Genomic DNA, 27,874 nt, shown 5'->3' with positions numbered 1-27,874 from the left:
GTGACCCTAAAACTTCCACCAGAGAACTCATAAACCTGTTAAAGAACTTCAGCAAAGTGACTGGATATAAAGTCAACTCAAATAAATCAGTAGCCTTCCTCTACTCAAAAGATAAACAGGCTGAAAAAGAAATTAGGGAAATGACATTCTTCACAATAGTCACAAATGCTATACATTTTTTAAGCAAGTTTATGGACATATTTAGACAAGATGACACTGTGGTCAAATAGTTTATAGAAAGAAACTTCTGAGCAGTCATCTTAAGTGTAACACTCAGAACAGAGGCCACAAGGCCCACAGCATCAGGTTTGACACAAGGAACAGCAAGTTCCCCTACTGAATAGAAACAGTAACCCCTAAGAAGGGATGATTCATTTATCTGAGATTCCAAAACTCATCATCTCAGTGGCAGTGGGCAGCAATGTTTTCTTGGCTATATTAATTGTTCTAGTTAAGCTAAATTTTATGCTTTAAAACTGATTACATAAATATATGTTTATATGGGTAAATTGACTTCTTCACTATCTATATAGCATTTTACATTCTAAAAGAAAATAAAGTAAAAACTTCTTCATATTCTTCTTTATTAAATTAGTTTAATCAGTTATGAGTTTTCTTTTCCAGTATTATCCAAAAAGGATGGTCTTCAGAAAACTGCCTTGCTGTTTGCAATATTTTGGCATACACTATACTCACAAAACATATGACACAAATATGCTCTTTAGACTTCAGAACATAAAGAATTTGTGGGGAGCAGAACTCAAGATGGTACCTGACTGAGTGCCAAACGCCTCTGGCATGTTGGCTCACCATTTCAGGAATCGTGGGTGGCATGTAGGCTAGGCTTTACTGCGCATGCATTTTGCTTGTTCATTGTTATATAAGATCAGGCCATGTGACATATGTGCTCAGCACCAATCGAGAATGACTTTGTGGAAGGTTCTGTTTGGGGAGGACACAGAGATTTAAGGGCTGGGAGCTATAGTTCAGGGGCCTTTTGCAGTACTTCAAGGTTCCTGAATAAACCATGTTGGGAAGAAGATCCCATGTCCTTTGTCTTCTCTCTGCTGGTCGGTTCAGGAGGCGACAAGAATTCTCAGGTCTTTTCAAAAGAAAAAAATAATATATAAATTCCAGAAAATAAAACTCAACAACTTTGGTCAGTACATGTACAAATATGATACCTTAATTTATTTTTACTTATTTGTAAAAATTAATTAGTGATTTGCATGTATGTATCCCTGTATGGGGTGTTCATATCCTCTAAAACTAGAGTTATAGACATTCTGAAATGCCATGTTGATGGTACGAATTGAACCTGGGTCTTCTCAAAGAAAAGCCAATGCTCTTAACTGCTGGGGCATCTCTCTAGCCTCAATATTTTAATACTTATATTTTCAATAATGTATAGTTTTGAATTACAGCACTGTTGTCTTTCTGAAAGTAGATGTATTCATGCATGTGTGCATATAAACACACACACACACACACACACACACACACATATATATATATATATATATATATATATATATATACACATACATCTGTGTATATTATATACACACACACATATATATATAGATATATAATTGTGTATTGGCTCAAAATACATATTACTGATTTTTTCCTTAGAATTGAACTTAAGTCATATCAGTAGTTTATTCACTGCACCACAAACAATTGTTCTACTGTACCCTGACTGACTATAACTTGTTATACGTACTGCTAAAATTAATACCTGAACTATAGTATCATTATTGAAATTTTTCCACAGACCAACTTCATTGTGCTTCCAGACTCTGAAATTCAGTCAAGAAAAAATATGTTCCCACACTGGGTATTACGACTATCTTGTACCTCACTGGTACGATTAGGAATAAGTATGCTCTAATTGTATTTTGATACAAAAGTTTTACTTTAACAGGAAGGGTGATATGTAGGAGGAGCTAAGTGGGAAGGAGTACCGAGAAAAAGAGATGGAGTAAGGAGAGGAGAAGATGAAGGAGAGGAGAAGCTAGGTGATGAGCTAGAGAAAGAGGGTGGGGGGGCATGGAGACAGATGTTCATGTGTCTCCATCAGTCAAAGATAGTTTGTATATCTAGGTTGGGTATTAGATTACACTTCTGATCGAATACTACCAAACTTACAAAGCCTTTGATTAACATTTAAAAAAATTGTATAAAAGCAAAAAGGAAAAGGGGGCAAGGGACAGGGGTTTTCTAGGGAGGGGAAATGTGGAAAGGGGATGGCATCTGAAATGTAAATAAAATAAAAAAAAATATGTTCCCACATCAATTCTAGCCTAATTTTCAAGACTGTCTTTAGCACTGAGTCCTATCAGTTCAGGCTTAAGTCCAACAGAAGATGCAGCAACATTAATAGTGTGAGTGGCCTTAGGATCCCACTTTTCATTAAGTCCTAAGGATGTAACATACTCTGAAACCTGGGATTTTATTGAAGAAAGAGATAGCTCTCACACGAACATTCACCTTCATATATGTACTATCTTACAAATTATTTTACATTTACACTTAATATGCTTTCTTATGTCTCACCACATGAGGACGGTGTGTAGAAGTTGTGTTTCTGTAATAGAAATTTTCTGTAGGTTCACTATTCCTTTAGATCTACTGTTTCCTGCTTCAAGATTAACAAAAATCACTTCTTGATTCTGCATCTACAGGGACATCATTTACATCTTACCATGGGAGTTACATAACATGGACAAGCCTCACATATGTATCAGTGGTTTCTTCCAAAGCAGACACCTATATCGAGTAGCATGGATGGTATCCTTACTTCTTTCCCAGGCCTATAGTCTACAGGAAACTATGAAATGCTTTGGTTTCTTCACTTGAGACTCCAATATGTAATTAGCAAGAGTTGGCATATAGATAAGTGGCAAGAAAGAGCAGGACCCATTCAGATTTTTCAAACCTATTGCTTCTCCAGTAGTTTTCCACTTTTTTTCAGTAATTGCACAGTCTTATGGCCTAGAGCTGTCTATTTGTCAGCAAAGTTTTAGGAAAGTGCCCTGCTATGGTTGCATAATTACTTCTGCATAGACTCCCCTTTTGTCAACCATACAAGATCAGCATACAGTTTACCTCCTGGAGCCAGACATTTGAAATATGATGTGCATCAAGCATCCGGGATACACACCTACTTTGAACATTTCTATCTACATGAGTAAATTATACATGGAGGACTTTTTGAGGTAGAAATAATTGCCTATCACCAAGGCAAGGTATAACCTTTTTATACTCCACCATGTCATTCTTCCACTGTTGGCTTAGGTTCCCAAGGATTTAGGTATAGTGATTAATTCTAGTCAACTCCACAAAAGTGGATAAAGAACCAGCAAATCTAGTTCTTAAGATTATTTCTTTATAGCATTTATTTTATCATTGAGGAAGGCAACATCAATAAACTTGTTGTTTCTAGAGGTATATTCCCCTCTAAGAGATATTTTTTCACTTTGTAGGGAGGACAATAGAAACCACTGGCTCATCTTCTACCTAGTAGAGGATCATTAGCAATTTTTTATATCCTTTCAGAGGTTCATACCACCACACCTGCCATATTGTCAGCATTCTCATTGAAAAGTATTTCTTGACCATGCATATCTCTTACCATGTTTGCTTTGTAATAACCCCTGTGCTTAACATTTTCTTGTCTTGACTGCATTAGAACTTTGCAAACCATATTTACAATCCCATGTCACTCACTCAGATCCTAAAGAGTTTTTTTCTATTTTAAACATTATTTTATGTTTAACCATAGCTGGAGAAGAGACAATGTAGGTAAAATATTGGCTATAAACTTTGCCAATGAGACTCTCATCTCTTCTTTCACTTTTAGTGTGATATTTATGAATGCAAGAATTTAGAGCTAATTCTAAACTATAAAAGTAAAGGGCTTTATTCATGTCATGATGAAACATGTATCTCCTAGAGTCTATCTATTCAGGTAGAAAATGAATCTTTTCTGTCAAATTTATATGACTATGATTCACTATGGGCATTTTTTCATTTTTTTGCATATTTTTTTCTCAAAACAGCTTGGGTATTTAAACTCTTATTTGCTCTCTATGGAATATTTTGTGCTACATTTTCCTTCTCTAGATTTGTGTGTTTAAAAATTAACTCTAATGATCATAAGCACCAATGCATGTGCCCACCAACACAGAAAGATACTACATAGATGCTGATGGTAATAGATAACACTTTACATAGTTAATAGGTAGAGATAGATATCAAAGGTAGATTACAGATGATAGACAGACAGATGGATAGATAGATAGACAGACAGACAGATGATAGATAGATATGCAGACAGATGATGGATAGACATACAAACAGATAGATGACAGAAAGGTAGATTTAAAAAGAGATATCTTAATTGTCATTAAATGAATTTTATATAAATCCTGATTGCAGAACCAAACTTTATTTATAGTCTATTCAAGGAACAAAAATTTTAAATAGGCTTTTTAGATTTAGACATTTGTAAAAAGAATGCTTTTATTTTTGAAAAAACAAAAGGGATCCATTACACATATACATGCTTTCAAAAGGTACATGATTAAACTTAACTTCCAAGCAATGCAATGTCATGGACAATCTCCAGAGCAGACAGGATAAATGTGCAATTAGCAACAACCTTCATTAGTTATGCGACACTTCAATGTTTTGATATGAAATTCAGTGTAGTATATATCTTTGCGTAAGCAGTTGGAAAGGTTAAATATTGCCAACAATTGATAAAATTTGTCTTTTGATTTTATGAGTGAAAGAAATTCCCATCTGGGAAACATTTCCTCCAACCTTCCTTTAGGATAGACCTAAAAATCAAAGTGATAGTTAGTTATTTGTTGATTATATTGTTAATGTTCCTTTCTTCTTGTTTTTTATGTGTTCAGTCAAAGAAATACATTCAGAAATATGTTGCTTCCATCAAAGTTATGGGTTTTCATTTATCTAAGCCAGTAGTTAGTCTTTTAGCATCTATGATCAAGAAGGCTCATGTGCATCCCTTCTAATGTAATTAATCACACAGAACTATGCTTTTTCAGAAGCAGAAGAAATGTAGGAAATTTCTATTTGACTCTGGGACAATGGAGGAACACATGTCATTTTATCACTCACGTAGGCTCTTACATATTCTGACATATGTACTTCATAGAAGCTGATGTGCACCATTATTCTTTTATACACTTTAACTAAATACATTCTCCATTCAGTCTATGTATAAAAATATTACATGTCATGTCATAAGGATCAGAAGGTGACTTAATATGCAGAGCCAAGGGATGGCTGCAGTCAATGACCTGAACACTTTCACTCCACCGAAGAAAGGTGTCCTCTAATGTCCATGAGGAACAGTTGTGCTTCATTTTGATTCCCAGAGTGGGAAGAAATGAGAAGCATTTCTGAAAAAGTTGGAGCTGCTAGCAACATCTTAGAACAGTGGTTCTCAAGCATTCTAGTTCTCTGATCCATTAATTTGGTTTCCAATGCTGTGGTGAACCCCAACAACAAAGTTATATTTGTTGCTACATCATAACTGTAATTTCGATACTGAATTAATAGTAATGTTAAACAGATATGTAGGGTATCTGATATGTGACCCCTGTGAAAAAGCCATTTGACACCCAAAGGATTCATGACCCACAGGTTGAGAAACAATCTAAGGACAATTGTCCACATAATTAGATTTCTGTATTTCAGTATAAAAAGATGATGTATTTTGAAATGTTCTTTTGATTAAATTTATATAACCCATCTCTTTTATAAATGAAAATACAGAGAGATTTCTCACCTTGGTAAATATCCACTTAAGGTCATCCAGGAGTAGTTTGTTGTTCCTTTCAATCTCATTGGCGATTGAGTGGATAGTTTCAGAAACATCTTTTATGACTCTCAGTTCAAACACTAGACGGTTTAGAGGGATGATCCAGGCACCCACAAAATTGATCAACATTTTTAAATATCTTTTGCTCTAATAAACACAACAGAACCATTGAAATAAAATTATTTCAGTATGGCACGTTTGTTGTATGTAATGTTCATATGAAAAAGCTTAACTTGAACAATTTTTTTTCTATGTATACATGGCACATGTTATATAGATGTTGCATAGTATGGAAATGTAAACTTTTAAAAATTAGTTTATTCTCTACAAAATAGAACAATTTATCTTGCTTATAAATTATTTACCCCCTGAGGTAAAGTCATCAGGTATTGTTCTCAGCATTTCTAACAACTACTTTCTCAGTGAGATCCTTATTATTTGGTTATTTTTATCAATTTGAAAAACAGGTCTTGCTGGGACTTAATGGGGGCCAATAATATTCAACTCAGGAAAGATAGATACCACCAGCTAGGAGAAATTGGCTCAAATCATTTTCACTCACGGATTCATAAAAACCAAAAATTATGTTGTTCATTAAAATACGGATTTATGATTTCTAGGTGAATTTAAGAATTTAGAACAAGGATACACTGAAAACAGAATGATAATTAATGTGCTTTCTCCTTGTCTCTGACAGAGTAGAATATTTGTTGCCATGTATGTGTGAAGAACTGTATTACATCATAACATAGATCTCCTATGATGTGTAGACCACATCATGAATTGGAGCATTGATACATCCTAAGGAACATAAGCTTGTATTTTATAGAAATATTCTGCTCATCTGGCTCTTAGTTCAGGAATAGAGAATCATAAAGACATGAAGAAAAGGGGAAATAAAATAGAACCAGAATATGTTTGAAAATCAAAAATGGGGGGGGGGTAGTGTTCAGTAGCATAGAAAGAAGCTATACAAAACCCACTAGCAACATATAACAATACCTTGTCATCACTTATGTAGAAGTGAGTATATAACAATAGATAGCCACTTCAGTTCAAAGCATTTTAAAAAATAGTAAGTAAAGTTTCTATGGCAAGTAATTCCATACACACCAGTTTCTAAATGATATATCTAAATATCTGCTACAATTACTGGGTATTTTGTTATACTTATCAACAATATAATTTGATCATTTTTTATACTCAACTTCATTTTTTGTCTGCATGCATGGTTATTGGATCTATCATAATGCCTACCCTGACAGTACTGCCAACACAGTAGATTACTTCTGATGTTTTATAAACAAAACCAGAGAAGACACTCACTTTGAATTGTATGAATTCACGTCCAATATTTGGAGGGTTTGTGATAGTAGAGTGGCAATAACTCGTGGCTTTGATAATAAGGTGATCAAGCATAGTCAGTTGTGAACTCTGCAAATAAAAACAAATTTTCAGTTTGAGATCAGAAAGTGGATAAATTACATCATGACCACAATATTAATGCATTTTGATGGTTTTGTAAATTTTCAAAATAAGTACTGCAAACAAAACAGATACTGAGGAATTAGAAAAGTGGCCATCACCTAATTCACTGTTTATTTATTATGTCTGCTACTTAATTTGGTTTTGAATGTTCAGCTTCTTCCTCTCGTACACTCCTGTCATCTCATCTTTTCAATTACTTACTGTTACTCTATGTAAGGCAGACACTGAAAGGAGTGAGTTTATTAAGAAATAATTGTTTCAATTATCATCTTTCTCTAGTATACCACCACAAGGCCACAACACTCATGTATTAATCTTCCTATTTTTTGTCAACTAATAATCTTACTTATTTACCCAGACAACAGAATTATGAATTTAATAATTGTAAAACTAAATACATATATCTATGCAAGTTTATAATATTTTTACAAATAAATTGTATACATAGTGATAAAATAACTTACAACACAGACTATTTTACAATAATCTCTATGTAAACTCTGATTCAATAAAATAAAAATATTAAATAATGACATGTATTAGTCATTGCTTACTTAATAAAATATTAAATTTGCTAAAATATATACTTTAGAATATCTTATTTATTTCAAATAACCAGCTAATTCTTGAAAGATAATGGATTATTGTGAAGGTTACAAAGTTGAAAAACGGTCAGTTAAGAACAGCAAATATAAATACTGTATAATGCTTTCTTATCTAAATTGAAATCATTGACATAAGACTCCTTTTGAAAAGTAGGTGGAAGAAAGGAAGGTACTTACAAAAGCTACAAAATATCCAGAAGAGAATTTACTGACGAACTGAGTCATGTTAAGGGAAGAAAAATAACATCTAGTCAATAATAAACCAACATAAAGACGTATTTATTGCAAACAAAGACACATTCTCTTGATGTCTGTCTTATTGAAGGTTTGTTTATTTCTACAGCTTCTTTGTAATTTCTGATTTTGAGAAATAATATGCAGCAATATACAAGAACAGATTAGATACACTTCTAATCCTGCATTGATATTGGACAAACACACAGTGAAATCTTTAAACCACAATTCCTGGTATTTAAGGATTTCTTAGTTTAGCTCCTATCTTCTCTCATCTCACTCTTCCTTCCTTCTTTTCTTCTTCTTTCTGCCTTGCTCTCCCACTCCTTTTTTTCTTTCTTTATTCCTTTTTCTTTCTTGGATTATCACATGCTTCAGTTTATCTCTGGTACACTTATGCAGTCCACTGTAATGCACATCTTCTCCAGAGTGTACCTGCAGTGTGCTAAATGAACATGGCCAAAGGAAATTTATGATCCTGAATGCCAAAACAGGAAATGAGAGTTCTTTACCCAGGCACATTTTAAAGGCTTATGTCATGTTTTGTTTTTTGTTTGTTTGTTTTAACTAAAATACAGAAAATATAGAAATATCATTAGGTTCCATAAAATTCATGACACTGTCTAATTGACCCTGTCTCTGTTTTGGTAGTTGGGGCATCTTTTACCTTTGAAGCTATCTTTTCTGATATCTATGTCATGATGTTTAGTGTCTCGGGTTCTAGTGAAGTTCAGTAATTATTATGGAGATTGAAATACTTACAAACTGTAGATACATTTGCTCAGTAAGATTATGAATGGTTACAGCTCGCTGGAGGGCATTGTTAAATGTTGCTACAACGGGTTTCAAGCAGTGTTCATCTCTGATACATGCAGGAACTGATGCAGCTTTCTCCCAAAGGAGAAAGTTTAAAACCACCAGCAGTAGGAATGAACCTGCAACATAGAAACAAGAGTCACTTGGGGACCATGCATTAATCTGAGTTTTCCAAGACCCAACAGATTCAGAACAGTTTTATCTGGCCATTTCTTTCTTTTTCTTTCTTTATTTTCTTTCATTCTTTCTTTTTCTGAATGACTTGGTATTGGATATCTGGAATGGCAGATGAGATCACTGTGATGACCTAGGCAAGTAATTGTGGTTTTTTAAAAACAGTTAAGGAAGTAGGTGATTTACCCTTTGTGTGTGTGTGTGTGTGTGTGTGTGTGTGTGTGTGTGAGTGTGTGTGTGTGTGTTCTTTCAGAAGTGGTTATGAATAGTGCAAATATCAGGAACTGAAATTAATTCTGAAGTAGTATTTTAAATCACTTTTAGGTGGCTTAGTTTTTTGGCGTTTGAGCTCATTTAAAGTTACCAAGTTTATGAAAAATTTGTCATTTTTAAACCACATATCTGATGTTAATGGATTTGATGCTGATGTGTCAAGGATAATACAGTTTACCAGTTTACTCTTCTACATGGTTTTCAATGAATAAACAGATTATGATCACTAATACAGAAGATGATGAGAATGTCCTACTAAAAATGATGCACTTTTAATTGCAAACTTATGATAAAATGCAACCAGAGTCTATTTCATCAAAACTTCCGATCATTTTCTTAAAAGTTGATCTGAATAATAATTCTGTGGGGAAATTATGTTCACATAATTTTAATCTGAGTACATTCATGAAGGAAAAGTCTTCCATGGTGAAAAAAATTTTAATGGCTTTTATTGGTCGATGTAGAAGTTAGAACAGCAACACATGCACTTTGTCGTTCACATTGACATAGAGAGAAGACTCCACAAGTTTCTGACAGAAAACACAGCCACAAGTATAAGACTCTCTTCCATCAGAGGTCATGGTCATTATTGCTAATGCATAAATTTTGTCATTATTACATCATAGCAGAAGCCTTAGTAGACTGACTTCATCTACTGTTTTCTCTCTAAAATACTCACTTTTAAAACTTGTAACAATGATCAAGATTAGCCTCGACCTCCAAATAGCTGCTCATTAGGCATGGCAACAGGAGCCTTAAACTTAAGGCAGAGAAAAGATTGTTGACTAAGGGGAAGAACGAATATAAGAGGTAGAAGTCAAGAATGTTTGCTACAAGAAACTGGACTTTATGTGTTTTTTCAAAACCAAGTGGTCAGCACTAAAATCACAGTGATATAAGCAACATTAAATGGAGTGAGCAGGTTGTTTGTATTTGTCTATAATTGTAAATGTATTGATTTTTTAAAGCCCTGAGTTTGAAATGCACCAGGGGAATAGGATTGTGTTGAATTGGAAGAATGATATAACACAGTATTTTTGCATAAAATCCTCAAAAAGTTAGAAACATAAAAAAGGCTTCTTATTTCATTTAAAATATTTTTGGTATGATATACTTTCAAATAATAAATACCACCTACAAAATATGGCACTTTCATTGCACCCCATTGTTCTTCCTTTTTGTGATGTCATTTGAATTGTGCTAAACTGGAAAACACTGTAAGACACAGTTTACCATCTTTGTCTACTTCAGGCTTCAGAACATAAAAAATTTTCAGATTTATTTCAGTGGGAAAACTCATATACAATATTCACAATCTGCTTGTACACCTGCAGGCCAGAAGAGGACACCAAATCCCATTACAGATGGCTGTGAGCCACCATGTAGTAGCTGGGAATTGAACTCTGGACCTCTGGAGGAGCAGTCGATGCTCTTAACAACTGAGCCATCTCTCCAGTCCCATATAAAAAGAACATATGCTCCACTATGTTCATAGCATCCTTATTTATAATAGCCAGAAGCTGAAAAGAACTCAGATGTCCATCAACAGAGTTATGGATACAAAATATGTAGTACATTTACACAATGGAGTATTACTCAGCTATTAAAAACAATGAATTCATGAAATTCTTAGGTAAATGGATGGAACCAGAAAATATAATCCTGAATGATGTAACACAATCACAAAAGAACACACATGGTATTCACTCACTGATAAATGTATATTAGCCCAGGATCTCTCAATACACAAGATTCAAGTCACAGACCACATGGAGCTCATGAAGAAAAAAGACCAAGTATGGGTGATTAGGTCCTTCTTAGAAGGAGTAACAAAATACTCACGGGACCAAATACGGAGACAAAGTGTGGGACAGAAACTGAAGGAGGGGCACTCTGGAGACCATTCCACCTGGGTATCCATCACATGTGCAGTCCCCAAAGGTAGACGCTGATGTGGATGTCAGGAAGTACACGCTGACAGGAGCCTGATATAGCTGTCTTTTTTGAGGTCTGCCAGAGTCTGACATATTCAGAGGTGGATGCTCACAGCTAATCATTGAACTGATCAAGGAGGAGTTAGAGAAAAGGAGCTGAAGGAGCTGAAAGGGTTTGCAGCCCCATGAGGAGAGCAACAAGACCAACCAACCAACCAGAGTTCCCAGGGTCTAAACCACCTGTCTGGGAGCACATAGAGAGGGATCATTGCTCCATCTGTATATGTAGGGGAGGATAGCCTTGTTGGGCATAGGTGTGACAGAAGATACTTGGTCCCATGAAGCCCGTATGCTGAGTGTGGGAGAATTCATGGGTGGGGAGGTGGGAGTGGGGGTGGGGTGAAGGCACATCCTCACAGAAGCATAGGAGAGAGTGAGATAGGGGGTTCCTGGGCAGGATGGGGGTAATGGGGTAAGAGGATAACATCTGAAATGTAAATAAAATATCCACTAAAAAATAATATTCACTATATAATTCTGTTTCTTCTGCCTTGAGATGACATGATTTGGACCCATTGACTTTCCATCCTCAATTGTTCCAACATCCAAAACATTGTCCTTTTGAGCTGTATCATCTGTTCTGGGTGGTGCCCTAAACATTGGAAGCTGCTTAACGATTCCCATCAATTCTACTCATTGGACAACAGTAAAGCTTTTCTCTGCCTCTCATTTTAATAGAAAAGACAACACAGACTCTCTTTGTACATTGCAACATGTCTCAAGTTACAGGATGATAAGAACTACTAATCCAATTGTCTCTTGTGCCTTTGTGCAGTTTCTTTCATGAAAAGTAATTTTAAAAGTATTAGAAAGTCTATGCTGAGTTCTTCTCCTAGTAATCTATGAAAAAATATCTTTTCACACCAGATAGAACATCAAAGATTCCAAAGAAAGACTTGCATTAAAATAAATTCAAAGAACCACTGAACTGGATACTTTACATTAGAGAGAAAGTTGGGGTAATTTACTTACAGAAGTGAGGTTGACTCAGTGGCAGTTTCATCTTTGAGGACTTCCTAAGCAGGATGAGTTCTGACTCTGGAGATCTGCTTCACTGGCACCCTACATTCAGCTAGTTTTCTGCTCCTATATATTCTAGTAGATAAGCCCAAGGGCATGCACAGCCATGCAACAGCAAGAAGTCACGTACAGAATCCCTCATTCGTGAACCATGTCTTTCTACCTTCAGGGAATTTTAACCGTTTTATTACAAGATACTTATACGTGTCTGGATCATTTCTTTTTGCTTCTTTCTACACATTGATTCTTGTCAAAATTATCTTTAAAATCTCTGAAGCCATCTTAGCTGCCTAATGACAGAATGTCATATCAGACCAGAAGGAAATGGTTTTTCATAATTGCTTCACTTTTTTTGTCACTTATTTTTATTTTTAAAATTTATTTACATTTCAGATGACATCCCCTTTCCCCATTTCCCCTCCCTAGGAACCCCCTATCCCATCCCCCCTCATTCTTTTTGCTTCTATACCATTTTATTTATCTGCAAGTATTAAGGTCAGTTCTAGGTTGAGGAACTAGCAATACAATAGATGCAAATAGTCAAGGTACAGACCAGAAGGAAATGGTTTTTCATAATTGCTTCACTTTTATATATTCTGGATTTTTTTTCTATCATCTGTCTCATGTTTATGAACAGAGAGGGGTTCTTTTTTGAATACTTAAACACCATGCCATAGAATTAGTAAATTTTCCATAGTATTGTAGATATATGGTAGTAATCACTGGGACTGTAAAGATTGTTTATTTATGAACTAAGCTTACAGTTACAATAATCTTCATGCTTAATTTGGATATGTAGAAGACATTTTGAACCATAACATATATATTTAACAGAGAAACTTCTTTAACTCTAGAAAGTAAAACCTCTCAAAAATGATTGAATTTGAATTAATATAATAAGCATTGATAAATTCCTTGTTATTGGTTTTAATCATATCAGGTTCATTAAGTGCACCAAAACAAATTGTGCCACTATTGCACTAGTGAGTGTAGTTTTATACATTTAACAGCTAATAGCAATTGGGCCATAATACCACTGTTGAAAATTCTCCAAAAGCAAACTCTTCTAGATTTTGATTTTTTGTTTTTTTTTTCTTTTTCTTTATCTTTCTTATAAGATTTTTTTGTTTACATTTCAAATGTTGACCCCCTTTTCTTACAGGTTTTCTCTCCTCATTGTTTGGTATTTTGATTATTGTCATCCCTGTTGGGTCCTGGGAACTTCTTGCTTCCCTGACATTTGTGACTTTCTAATGACTACCCCAGTTCCCCTTCCCCTACTTCTATATATGTCCTTTCAATTTCTTGGTCCTCCGAACTTCTCCCCAATCTCCTCCCACTGGTGATCTTGCCTCCCTTTTATCCCCCTGCTCCTCTCACCCTTCCAGATCACTTTCTCCCTCTACTTTTCATAAGAATTTTGTTCCCCTTTCTATGTAGGACTAAAGCATCCACACTTTGGTCTTCTTTCTTGATGAGATTCATATGATCTGAAAGATTTAATGTAGGTATTTCAAGCTAAAATCCACTATCAGTGAGTATATACCACTTGTGCTCTTTGTGACTGAGTTACCTCAGTCAGAATATTTTCTAGGTCTATCCATTTGCCTGTGAATTTTGTGAATTTTTTGTTTTTAATGGCTAAGTAGTATTCCATTGTGTAAATGTACCACCTTTTCTGTATCCATTCCTCTGTTGAAGGACATCTGGGTTCTTTTCAGCTTCTGACTATTATAAATAAGGTTGCTATGAACATAGTAGAACATGTGATCTTGTTATATGTTGGAACAATTTTGGGTCTATGGCCAGGAGTGATATAGTTTTATGATCAGGTAGTACTATGTCCAATTTTCTGTGGAACTACCAGACTGATTTCCAGAGGGTTTGGACCAGTTTACAATGCCACCAGCAATGGAGGAGTGTTCCTCTTTCTCCAAATCATTGCCAGCATCTGTCACCTGAGTTTTTGATCTTAGCCATTCTAATTGGTGTGAGATAGAATCTCAGGGTCATATCAATTTGCATATCCCTGATGACTAAGGATGTTGAACATTTCTTTAGGTGCTTCTCTGACATTCAAGATTCTTCAATTACAAATTCTTTGTTTAGCTTTGTACCCCATTTTTAATGGAGTTATTTGGCTCTCTGGAGTCTAAGTTCTTGAGTTCTTTGTGTATATTAGATACTAGCACTCTTTCAGATGTAGGGTTGATAAAGCTCTTTTCCCAATTTGTAGTCTGCTGTTTTGTCCTATTGACAGTGTGCTTTGCCTTACGGAGGCTTTTCTACTTTTTGAGATCCAAATTTTCAGTAGTTGATCTTAGAGCATGAGCTATTGGTGTTGTGCTCAGAAAATTTTCCCCTGTGCGGATGTGTTCGAGGCTCTCCCCCACTTGCTCTTCTATTAGATTTGGTGTATTTGGCTTTATCTGGAGGTCGTTGATCCACTTGGACTTGCGCTTTGAACAAGAAGATAAGAATAGATCAATTTGCATTCTTCTACAAGCCTACTGCCACTTAAGCCAGCATCATTTGTTGAAGATGCTGCCTTTTGTCCACTGGATATTTTTGGTTTCTTTGTCAAAGATCAGGTGACCATAAGTGTGTGGATTTAATTCTAGGTCTTCTATTGTATTCCACTGATCTACCTTTCTGTCTCTGTACCAATTCCAGGAAGTTGTTATCAGTATTGCTTTGTAGTAGTGCTTGAAGTCAGGGATGGTAATTCTCTTAGAAGTCCTCTTATAGTTGAGAATAGTTTTCACTATACTGGGTTTTTCATCATTCCAAATGAACTTGAAAATTGCTCTTTCTATCTCTGTGAAGAAATAACGCAGAATTTTGATTTGGATTGCATTGAATCTATAGATTGCTTTTGATAAGATGGTCATTTTTAACGTTAATCCTGCTAATCCATGAGCATTGGAGATTTTTCCATCTTCTGAGGTGTTCTTCGATTTCTTTCTCCAGTGACTTAATGGTCTTATCATACAGTTCTTTTATTTGCTTGCTTAGAGATACACCAAAATATTAGATTTTGGCAGCTAGTCAACATTGAAAGAACTTTCACCTCAGTGTCAGTAAAACTTATTCATATTGTCGAATGAGAGTACTTTCTGACTAAAAATTTTAGGCAAACCACTTTGTTCTGATGTTCATCCAAACTCAGATATAGCTGCAAGAGTGGTTTGAGGTTCTTCAGAAGCCTGACTGTACCACATATATTGGAAAGGTAACTCTGATCTCAGGTTACCCTGATCTCTTTATTTCAATAAACATATATTTCTCAGGATTCCTTTTCCATAATGCATTTACCTGCTCACAGGTTCATGATGAGCTGTTTAGTATCTTTTCTGATTCTTCACCAAATGATGAAGTGCATAAAGCTTGGATTTATATAATGAAAATCTTACAGAGGTTCAGCACTTTCATAGAGGTACTCTTCCTTCCTTCAAGAAACCATGGATTCAGTTAATGACTGTGCATCTACATGGACATTAGTCACAGCTTAGCAATGACGTTAAACAGCCTGAACATGCCTTAGAGGTATATGTGTTGTTTCTCCCAAAGCACAGTGTGTGTAGAGTAGCACGGATGGGATCATTACTTCCTTTCCAAGCCTATAATCTAAAGGCAGCTCTCTGAACTTTTTAAGTAGCTTCACCTGAAACTCTGACATATGATTAGGAAGAGCTGGCATCTGGCTAGGGGTCAAAAGAAGGGCCTATTCAAATCTGCCAAACATATTGCTCCTCCAGATGTCTTCTACCTTTCAACACTCTTGCTTGGTCCTGTTTCTGGAATTGATCTTCTGTCAATAGTGTTTGACAGATAGGAAAGGACTCTGACCTGCATGAGTAATCTTCTTCCCATATACTCTCCTATTTGCAACCACCTAAGACCAACATAAATTTTGTAATTTCAAGCACAATACTACACCCTTGATGAACAGCCTGTGTCCCTTCTGCCCATTCACTGTCAGCATTCCAATCTCCATAAGAGAACTATATACAAAGTATTTTCTAAGAAAGAACTAAGTGTCTACCCCCTACTGCAAGTTGTATCATTTTTAAGTTCCCTGATCAATTTATTCCCTCATTCATCCACTGTTGGATTTTTCTCCAGTGATTTTGGATAGCAATGAATTCTACTCTACTTTCCAATTTGAAGAGGATCATTTCTTTCACATTCCTTAAGCCAGGAATATATGGATAAAGTCTATTATTTGTAGATACAATCTCTAGATAGTTTGGAGCTTTCTCCAACAAGCAGAAAACAGCTACTGTGGTAGCCAAGAAGATATTAGAGGATATCTTCCCAAGGTTTAAATCAGTTTAAAAGTCACACTGTTCTGTCAATCTTATTGTGCCTAGTCACTGTTTCTCTAGTCTACTCCCTTAAACTGTATAAAAACTGACCAAATGGGCTACCTGGGGTCACCACCTTTCTTTCAGGTGCAGGATGACCCCAATGCATTGGATCAATAAAATTCCTCTTGCTTTTTCCATCAATTCATGTCTCTGTTTGGTTCACTCAGGGAGTCTCTGGTAAGCTAAGACTCACTAGAGTCACAGTATCACTGAATATAGAGCACATTGATTAGACAGATGGGTTCACTTCAAGCCCCAGGAACACTGCTATTCTGATTTTCCAAGAACATGGTTACAGTCATAAGCAGCTTCATTTTACTATTTTATATGGATTCTGTATAATTGGGTTCAGGCCTAGAGCATGTATACCATCTTTTCAAATGACAATCTTCTGATAACTGGACTTAAAATTTTAAAAAAAATATTGTGGTAGATAGAATAAACCAAAACCATAACAGTTCTGGAAGATATGTATGTTTTAATTTAAACTTCAACTACTATTGGCTAGGGTAAAATTGACAGAAATGAATAGCTGTTATTCTGAGACTACAAAACTACTTTTCAGTAAATCAAGTTGAATAAGCTTCTCAACATAATTCACCCACAGTCTTCCTTGTGGAAGTCACTCAAATTAAGATCCTGTGAGTCCCCGAGTGGTGATGTGAACTCTACTGGAAACATCCTTGTAAAATATCTACTATTTAACTTTTTACTTATTATCTATCTTATTACTTACTAAATATCCATTTTTACTGATTAATTACTTATAAAGTTGAAAAAATAAAATGTAGTGAAGAAATAGATGTTTTTGAAATGTGTGAACATTGTAAGAAATACATTGAGATATTTTATATCTTGCAAATAGGTTAGATAAAGTAAATTTATATTTTACCTTAAAATATAAATTGGTTGATTGTGAAATGTGACATTAATATGGGGAATATAAAAGCCTAGGATTGCTCAATTTTACACAAAGATTTATAGGCTTTAGGGAATGTTGAGAGAGGAAAAATAACATTCTCCATAAAGAGCACATAAATTGGTGATCGACACCAAGTAAAACATACATATCAGTGACATTATGAAGACTGGGTAGGTTGTATTTTTTACTTCAGAATATGAAGCTATGTGATTCGTTTGTGTGTGTGTTTGTGTGTGTGTGTGTATATATATATATATATAAACTATTATAAAAAAGTGGGTATGAATTTGAATTAGAACAAGAAGGGATATGTCAGAGACTATAAAGGAAGGGAAGGGATTAGTAAATTATGTAATCCTAATATAATCTCAAAAAATTAAAAAGATAAAAAAAATTTAAAAATTGTTTTCAAAAGTTTTGTTGTTTTGAAAATATTCATTTTAAGTTTAGGATATCCTGAAGCTTTGGAATACCAACAGTAGAAATATGGGGTCTTAATAATGCTTTCCAATCTTTCCTTTTATCTTTCTGTCTTTACTATTCAAATGAATTGTGATTGTAACAAGGAATTATTATACAGAAGAGGCTATCATTTTGCTTACCAGGCATTTTTTAAAATTGCTAGGGAGAAAAATTCTGCTACTGAACTTTTAATTTCAGGAGATTAGAATGTGGTGAGTCCTGCATGCTCTGGATGGGGCAGCATGATACTCTCCCAGACCCTGGAGCAAAAACAGCAGACCTTTGGCCTCCATGTGTGTTGCCAGTTGTTAGAAGTAAAGTTGTTTGTATAATAATGAACATGCTTTAAGTTCCTTTTGGGGGAGATATTCTCCCTGCCAAGGTTAGTGACTCCAGGATAATTAAAAGTATTATGAGTCCAGGAGGCGAGAATGTGTCTAATCTCCTTAGTAAAATTGGTGCGGTGCACAACATGACCTGCAGGACAGACCTTAAGGCTGTAGGAAAGAACTCTGAAGACATGACTTCAAGAATGTATAATTTCTCAACTACGTAAACTATAGGGATGCAATACGAATTCTGTGAAGAACTTTACAAACCTAACAGAACAGGGGGAGCTCCACTATAAGCCAGCTTTTCAGAAAGATATTATGGAAGGAGGTAATGAGTTTTATGGAGTGATGATCTCAAGGCAAGATTGTTTGTGCTTACAAACTAGGCAGATTCCTGAGTTCAAGATCAGCCTGGGACAGAGCTAGTTTAGGCCTAGGTGAGGTGAGAATGGGGATCTCAGAGCTGGATCTCACCCAGCTGGTTTATTGTCTGGGCTTACAAAGGTAGGCAAATCTCTGAATTAATTACTATGCTAAAGAAAAAAGATATACTTGGTGTCTTTCTAAGAATCAAGTGGATAAGGTCATAAAATACTAATTTGTGACATAATCAAAAAGGAACTTGTGTAGACAATTGAATTTATATGTAAATAAAAGCCTGGGTAGGCTTTGGTTTGCATGAACTAAACTGTTTAGATAAGCTGTCTTGAGCAGAACACAATGCTGTAAGCATGGACCCCACAATTGACTTCAAGTCATACTTTCAGAGCTGACAAAAAAAAAAAAACCCTTCCTCAGAACTTTTCTCTGAGCCTAGGATAGTCTTGGAAAGAATGTGATTGTATGCAGTCAGAATCATCAAATATAAACATCATTTCAGTTATAGATATATAACATTAGCTGATGGTTATTTATCATTTGATAATAATGCATAAAAGAACTGCAATCAGTGGTGACATCTAAAAATACTGGGTTGTTATATTTCTGTTGCTGAGAAAATACATCTCAAGTAGAGAAAAGGTTTATTTTGGCTCCTAATTTTCAAGGGTTTGTTCAACTGTTACTTAGTCCAGTGGCAGCTCAGTATATTATGGTGAAATCAAAAGATCATGGATTAGATATAATATATTCATGTAGCCACGATCAGTCCAGAAAAACAGTGAGGAGGGTGGGGAAGAGAATGTCTTTTACAAGGTATACATTCAGTAAGACAACCATTCTACCAGATTCTATTTCCTAAATATTTACACCACTTCACTGCAGTGCGACAAGTTGAAACTACACTTTCAGAACAAGAGCTAGATACAAAGTGATACAGAATGAATTATAAACTTTTAGAAATATTGACACAAGTCCAAAAAAAGAGACACCTTGTGTGTTATGAAAAACCAATGAGAAATGGGGAAGATAGAGACTTCTGCCTTTTCATTGCTTAGTACTGGTACCTTTTCTCCTCCAGCTCAGTACATACTACACAGAACCATTTAGTTCATATCTGCTTAGTGATATTTTACGTTGTAATATTTTTGGTAATTTTGGTCCAGTCAGTGATATGCAGAAAAATAAAGTTCATGAGCAATTGGTCATAAAGCTAACTAGCCTAATCTCATCTCTGGATTTCCTGCTTATTAATTTTTCCTTCTATTCTCATTAACTCGAGATTTCTAGTCATTTCTATATGCTACTTTCTTCTTTTGAGGCATAGGCTGGTGATGGCTGCTTTGATTTCTTCCTAATTGAAAAGTGTGATGAGCTTCTTCTAGAGTGTCTACATTGAATAGAAATTTAATGTCCCTCTTATTTTTCTATCAGTTCTGTGTTCTCATAGTACTGTCTGGATATATCCTCAAATTCTAGCTATCCCCTGTTCTTGTAAATTGTGTTTCTGTTTCTGCCCCATTAGTCATACAATGATTGCAGAGTAAAAAGTGATAGAAAACACTATCAGTAATAAAAAGATTCTCGAATCAGTGGTTTCTATTTCTTACTCTGTGGAAATAACTATAGGGGAAAACAATGCTTAAAAGTAAACATTGATTGCTTACTAATGGCATATAATAAGACTCAAGTTCTTTTACTGAAAGTAAGTATATGCCTATGTCATAGGAAAATTAGAGATAAATTAGAGAAATTGGAAAATATTTTCTTCTTACTTTGATCAACCAGTATTCTATCAAACTATCAAAACTTAACTTTGAAAGAAAAGCTTTAATTCAGCAGTTATTTCTTTGCTGTTTTTTTATCATTTTTTCTTTTAGTGATATCCATTATTCTGATATTAGTACAGTAATCTGTACATTTGTCTAACACACTCCTTTTAGTTTAGCTAAAACTTGTGGCAACCAGATTTTTTTTTTAGTATCTCTTTGGTATGTGTGATGCCCATGATATGTGGTTGATATATTTGAAATATCAAACTAATCAATTTCTGGCATTTGTTTCTTTCTGTTGAGATATCATGGCTAATGTTTCTACAATAAGAAGGCCATTTCCATTAATGTTATTTTCTATTGCAACCTATAAAAGTAAGCACATTCATTAGAGAGGATTTTTTGCCATGTTCTTGGGAAATATCCTCTTTCAACCTTCTTTGCTGATTTTGTTTTACAGTTATGGGTGTAATAACTCTTCTGTGAAAAGTTTGAATTATGTGCCATTTTTGAACATATATTTTTCTCAGTTCCATAAGACTGACTAACTGGAAGTCTAAAGTTCATGGTTTATATGACACTGTGAAATGTTTACTCCTTAAAGTTGACAGTCATTGCCATATTTGCTTCCTCATTATTTATCATGTTTTGTTTAGGGATATGCATAAATCAATTGATGAACAGCCAAAATTAAGTTAAATAAAAAGTATCCCTGTATCTCATCATACAGTCCATCCACTTACTGAAGGGGAAAGTTTGAAATATGTCAGAGCAATTGTTATTTTGGATGCATTCAAAGGGAAATAGAGAAAATAATAGAAACATAATATTCAGTTGTGTTCTACATAGTAAAAATCATCACTGGCAGAATAAGGTGCAAGTGAGACTGGACATGAAGAAACCAATAATTTTCCCTGAACGGTCATCTTAAAAGCATCAGAATGTTTTATTATGTAGAAATATTTTTTCTTAAATTCTGACATGAAGACCGGTCTAGGTTTGATTTTCTCTAGATCTCAAACAATTCAATGGATCAAGCAAGGGGTATTTTTGATGCTATGAAATTTTCACAAAAGCAAATGAGAATAGAAAAGGCACAGGGATAGAAAATTTGTAATAAACATTTTATATGAGAATATAAAATTTAAGGTGGTTTTAGATGATTATATAGTCTAATATACTAACAATGTAGTATCATTGATATCATTTTAAACTTTTATTATTTTATTAAGTTGTTTTTTGTTCCTTCCCCCATCATTTAATTTCTTCATTTCACTCAGTCTTTTTATTTCCTGTCGATCATTATTCTGTGTGGATGATCTCTCAGTGTCTGGAAATCACTGTAAGTCTCTGATACTGGCTGGATATAGAGCCTGGAAGTCATCTTTCTTTACAAAGATCTGACAGTTGGATGAACCTATATCATAGGTTTCTTAGACACACTTGGCAAGTTAGCCATCAACTATTCATAACTATGAAGACTGAAAAAAGTCAGATATCAATTTTTTTATCTAACTGTACTAGTTAGAATTAGAGTCCTACTCAGGAATGGCTAAGTGAAAGACTCTAAGGCAATTGTTCCTGAACAAAGCACACACAGCATTCAAAAGAAAGAAATAATGCCAATGTATTCCTCAGGTGATGAGTGCTAATGAATTCAGATTGCTGAGCTAGTCTATAGCCACAGGAACAGGAAGAAATGAAATGCATAGAGACCCCAGTAAAGACTCACTGGTGATCCTATATATTAACAATAACATCCATAAAGTAAGTGAGACTGAGCCAACCTACATCAACAAAATGAATGCTATATTTGAGAAATAAACCACCCTCATCATTCTAAATGAAAAACAAAACCCCAAATCAATCTCATTAAAATCAGGGATGAGACAGTGTTAACTGTGTACTGTGCTCATTCCTGTCACATGATCCCATGCTCATTCATCAGTCATAGTAATATTAAAAACATGATGATTCAACCAAAAGGAATTTATAGACTCAATGCAATCTCAATCAAAATCCATAAGAGTCTTCAAAGGATGAATAAAATAATAGAAAATTTATAAGGATCCACAAAAATCTTCAGACAGCCAAAGCAACACTGACCAAAAGCACAATGCTAAAGGGATTAGCATGACAGAACCCAAGATATATTATAGAGTCATAATTATAAAACACAAAGAAACTGGAACAAGACAGATGAGTAAGAATAGAAAAGCCCTAAATATGAACACTATGACTACAAACATCTGATACATGACAATAAACAACACTGACCAAAAAACACATTGAACTAAACAGCATGTTCACCAACAGTGCTGGGATATATAAACATCCACCATAGTCCAATGTAATTAGACACTTTTCTTTCACTATATATAAAATAACTTTGAGCAAGATTAAAGGCCACAATGGCTGAGCTGGAAAGATAAAATTGCTAAAACAGAATGTAAGCAGTACTTTTCAAGATAAAGGTAAAGGGAAGCAATTTCTGAATGGGACTCCATTAACTCAGCAATTAAAGCCAACAATTGGCCGGAGGGATTGCATAAAACTAAAATGCTTTTCTAATACAGAAGTAACATTCCAGTAATGGAAGCACCAAGTGGGTGAGAATCTATGCCAGACATACACATGACCGAGGATCACTATTCAAAAAAAAAAAAAAAAAAAAAAAAAAAAAGAAGTTCAAAGCTAAAAAATAAAAATTAAAAAACAATAAAAAACAATAAATAAATAAAGAGCCTGGCAGCAGTAAAGCACTCTTTTAATCCCCAGCATGCAAGAGACAAGCATAGGGGAGAATCTCTGTGAGATCAAGGCCACCCTGGTCTACATAGTGAGTTTCAGGAAAGCCAGGTAAATACAAAGAAACTTTGTTTTGAAAAACAAACAACCCAAAAATCAGATTATAGGCCTCTAAACAAAGAATTCCCAAAAGAAGAAATATAAAAGTCTAAGAAATGTCTGAAAAGGTGTCATTTAAAGAAAAATGTTTCATAGTTTATCTTACTGCTTTCAAACTGGTGTAATCAAGGAAACAACTGACAATAAACACTGGCAAGAAAATGGACTCATCATACTGTTACCGAAATGGAAAACAAATTCAGCCACTCTGGACTCAATGTGAACTCTCTCTCTCTCTCTCTCTCTCTCTCTCTCTCTCTCTCTCTCTCTCTCTCTCTCTCTCCCTCTCTCTCTCTTTCTTATTGAAGAATAAATGCTACTATTATTTGAATGAAAATTCCCAGGATAGACAAGATAAAAGTTTCCAGCAGCTGCCTGGAAAATGCCAATGAATGATAAATGACATTAACTTACTATTATCTTATATCAATTGCCTCTCTCACAAATATATATCACCTCTTCTTTGTGTTAGATAATTGTCGATGCTATTAATGTAATTAATAACAAATGAACCAACATACTGACAGCTGCATTGTTATATTTGGATATATCTAAAGCATTTATTTTTTTTAATGACGGGTTGTGTTACACAACAAGATAGCTTCCAAAGTGAGAAAATGAAAAGAAACTTTAGAAGAATGAATCACTGAAGATTAATTTGGTTTTCTGGGTCTTGACACATGTAACCATCAAAATACCAACACTTCAAGTGCTTAAGATAATGTTCAACCTTTTCTGTGTCAACAAATAGGCAATAGGACAATTTATAAAGAGCAAAAAATCTTGATTCTTCATTGGTTGACTGTAAGGATGCAAGCTCTGACCAAGCAGGGTACTCTTCATTTTCTTCAATTTCATGTTTAACCTAAAAACAAATGATAGTTATATGATTACTGTTTATATTTCACTGTTCCTTTACTTTTTAGTGTTGATTTATATTATTATAATATCAGCAATGTAAACTGTAGCCAGAGTCAATAGATTTTATGTGCCTAAACTCAGGTAACATATCCCTTAATCACCTAAAAACTCTATAGGCAAGTTGCAAGTAGACATTTACTAACATGAAGTTTAATCAGGATGAAGTATATTATTTTGGGACAAGTCATGTAGAAGATCACAGATTTGTCTTGGAAAAAGGTAGGATGGATTAGTTGTTAACAGTTTTCTCACATAGGATACACAGAAGTCAGGAATGGTAGTAATAACATATTTAGAGGTAGTTAGTTCACTTTTTCAGGAAATGTAATGACCCAGTGATTGTGAGGAACAGCTCGATCCCTTAGTGGTCAGACTTCACACAACACTGAATGTTTGTAATTTGCTCTTGTGCAGTAAGTTGTTTCCAAATTTAAGATTCATCACATATACCACATCATTTACAAAAGAAATGTGAAAAGTAAAATTCTTTTGGCTTCCTTTTCTGTTTTTGGTGTTTTGAGTGACAAAGTGTGACAGCTGTTGAGACCATTGACAACGAATTTATCATGTCTGTTAAATTGTAATGTCTGTAGAGGTCAAAAGTAGAAATTAAGTTAGTTGTCATTAATAATGTTGCAAAAACATCCCATGACCAGACTATGAATTCATTCAGTAGATGTATAATTTTTAAAGTGATTTTAGTAGGAATTCAAAATTAAGAAGGAACATAATTGAAAGAATCTCTTTGTCCCATTAAATCTATAATTTCGTTTTGTTTTTCATCTAAATTTTTACTTGTGAACAATTTTGTCTCTTACTATGTGCTATAATGCCTTCTTATCCAAAATTCACTGTTTTGAAGTGAAATTTTAAAAATAATAAGTATAAAAAGCAGCAAATTATAAAAAAGAAATCATCTTTGCCTTAGATGTGAGGGAACATCATAGTATATATCCATCTATCCTTCAGTTCTCTTGTTTGTTCTGGCTCATAAGTGGTGTGTTTCTATTTAAAAGGCATTGTACGTGTAGACTCTTCTTTGTAGTAACTCTCAAAGTTAATCACAGATCCTCAATGAAATTGAATTACCCTTGACAAAATTAGTTATCAAATATAGGCACCTTAAAAAGGTAAAAACAATGAAGAAATATTAAAATACAAAATACTAATTCACAAGTAGATAATTTTTTAAATGTAGTATTTGTGTAAATATATTATGTAAATATCTGTTATTTCAAATTAACAGATATTTTGTGAAACTAATCAATCATTAAGAAGATTACAAATTTAAAAGATTATCAATTTAAAATAGAAAATTTATAAAAATGAGTTAAAATGATCAAGTATGAGGAAAATTTTATGTAAAATTTAGGGCCACATTCTACAGCTGTACTTCAGTAGGTTGAGGCTTTATTTAGCTTCTCCTCTTTGACACTGGCTCACTTAGAATTAGTAACATTCAGTAACCAAGCAGAGAAACCTTACCCTCACTTCTTTTTTTTTTTTTCCAAGACAAAGTTTCTTTGTATACCACTGGCTGTCCTGGAACTCACTCTGTAGATCAGGCTAGCCTGAAACTCAGAAATCCACCTGTCTCTGCCTCCGAAGTGCTGAGATTAAAGGCATGTGCCACCACTGCCCGGCTTATCCTCACTTCTAAACGTGTTCTTTTATTGAGTACAATCAAGTAAAAGAAAATTTGTATAAGAATTCCTATCATTTGTGGGCTGTTGAAAGCTTTAATTTTTACCAGTACCTTACACAGACTCAGTTTAGATTATTTCTATTCAGTCTGTGGACTTCATTACAATAAAATACTTACTGTTGGATATATACAGTGAGCTCAATGAAGAGTGCCTTAGGAACAGGTTTCCTACCAGCATGGTTAGGACAACAGAGTTTTTTCCTATGACAACTTTTAGAACATTATGTCACAGTATATTTATATTTGTAGATATATTTTTAGTTGAAGAAATTTAGAAATGTCTCTGCATTCATCATAAATCTGAGATTATCTGAACTGACTAACTCTATTGCATGATTTAGGCCTGATGTTTTCTTTACTTATGGGGGTATCCAATGGGAAATTAGGTTCATGGTGCTCTCTTATCTAAATTACAGTGTAGTTCAACCATTGGCACAAAGGCTTCTTTTGGAAAAAACCTGGAACTAAATGAAGTACTTACAAATGTAATGAACATGTCTGATGAGACATTACTGAATATCTAGAGTAAGACACAGGGAAGAAAAGAAAAGTCATGAATGAAAATCAACATGAATGCACACTTAATGCAAATGTAGGGATATATATTTTATGGGATGCCCATTGTGACAGTCCAACCCAATCTCTTTCCCATCCTTGATTATGATTAATCTTGATAACATAACATGATTATGAGGAAGAGAGAACTTGTTTGTGCAGACCTCCTATTATTTAAGCATTATCTATAGGTATATAGTAGGAATGATCAAATAACATTTCCGAACACTTAAGGATTTCTGAATATCTATAACTTTGTTCTTATTTGGAATCTACTGCAGTTTAAATTAGGTCTATTCCATTCACTGTGAACTTCTTTATTAAACAACTGCAGTACCGTAATGAAGATGATAGTTGACAATCCATCCTGCAACCAAGATCAGGCAATAGGACTTCTAATGTGGCTATGCCTTTCTGAATTCTCTGAAACAACTTTTGAGAAAAGAGTTTTATTTTCAATAAAGTCATTTGTTGTGAATCTGAAAGAAATCCTGAATGCCCCATCCTCCTTGTGCTGCTTTACAGAGGTCGATGCTTTATTTGATATGCGAAGGTGAATTACCTGAAATTTGATTTATGGTGACTTCTATTAAATTATAACACCCTTCCAGTACTCACATAGACTCTCACTATTGAACAATGCCTGAAGTCACTGAGGTACTTACAAATATCCTGCGTGTTTCTATAGTGAGGCCATTGATGTGCTGGGACAGTATGATGGCATCATCAAAAAGGTCTTCGGTAAGCATTTCACTAATGCCTGATCCACTGCCCTTTGTGGGTACAGAGGCCACATTCTCCCACAGAAGAAGATTTGACACCAAGAGTATCTGCAGTGTCCCTGATACAGAGAAAAAGCTATGCTGAGATCCATTCATCTGAAGTTATCAACACTAATTCTGCCTAGCATGTTCCACTCTATTGTTTGCATGCTCCATGATTCTGTGATAGTACATAACTGTATTTTACAGTAATAAAGTCATTATATATTCATTGTTGCACAAATGTAGTTTTAGGGCTTGGTGATTTTCTACATTTTAGACTGATACTAGAAAAGACTTGAAAATTTTCAACAGTTTCTCTTTAAAC

General features: G+C 34.5%; 1 protein-coding gene and 1 pseudogene across 1 annotated transcript; both read right to left on the bottom strand.

Annotated features, from left to right (window-relative positions):
* Window positions 1-4,655: 4,655 nt before the first annotated feature.
* LOC117713360 (prolactin-8A9-like) lies at window positions 4,656-12,444 on the bottom strand. Its single transcript, XM_034509586.1, has 6 exons — window positions 12,414-12,444; window positions 8,947-9,119; window positions 8,128-8,166; window positions 7,184-7,291; window positions 5,825-6,004; window positions 4,656-4,847 (listed from the first exon to the last, which is right to left on the bottom strand). The coding sequence occupies exons 1-6, from the start codon at window positions 12,442-12,444 to the stop codon at window positions 4,656-4,658; spliced, it is 723 nt and encodes a 240-aa protein (XP_034365477.1).
* Window positions 12,445-24,247: 11,803 nt separating this feature from the next.
* LOC117713359 (prolactin-7B1-like) lies at window positions 24,248-27,663 on the bottom strand (annotated as a pseudogene).
* Window positions 27,664-27,874: the final 211 nt, after the last annotated feature.

The sequence above is a fragment of the Arvicanthis niloticus genome, chromosome 8, assembly GCF_011762505.2.
Source record: "Arvicanthis niloticus isolate mArvNil1 chromosome 8, mArvNil1.pat.X, whole genome shotgun sequence".
NCBI classification, from domain to species: Eukaryota; Metazoa; Chordata; class Mammalia; order Rodentia; family Muridae; genus Arvicanthis; species Arvicanthis niloticus.
The sequence above is the reverse complement of the archived record's forward strand: the minus strand, read 5'-3'. Positions and strand labels throughout refer to the sequence as shown.

Coding starts and splice junctions, on each gene's coding strand:
- LOC117713360 (XM_034509586.1), bottom strand. CDS start 12,444: ATGAAACTGCCACTGAGTCAACCTCACTTCT. Junction 9,120..12,413: donor ACTGAGTCAACCTCACTTCT/GTAAGTAAATTA, acceptor TCTATGTTGCAG/GTTCATTCCTACTGCTGGTG. Junction 7,292..8,127: donor CTGGATATTTTGTAGCTTTT/GTAAGTACCTTC, acceptor TTTTATTTGCAG/AGTTCACAACTGACTATGCT.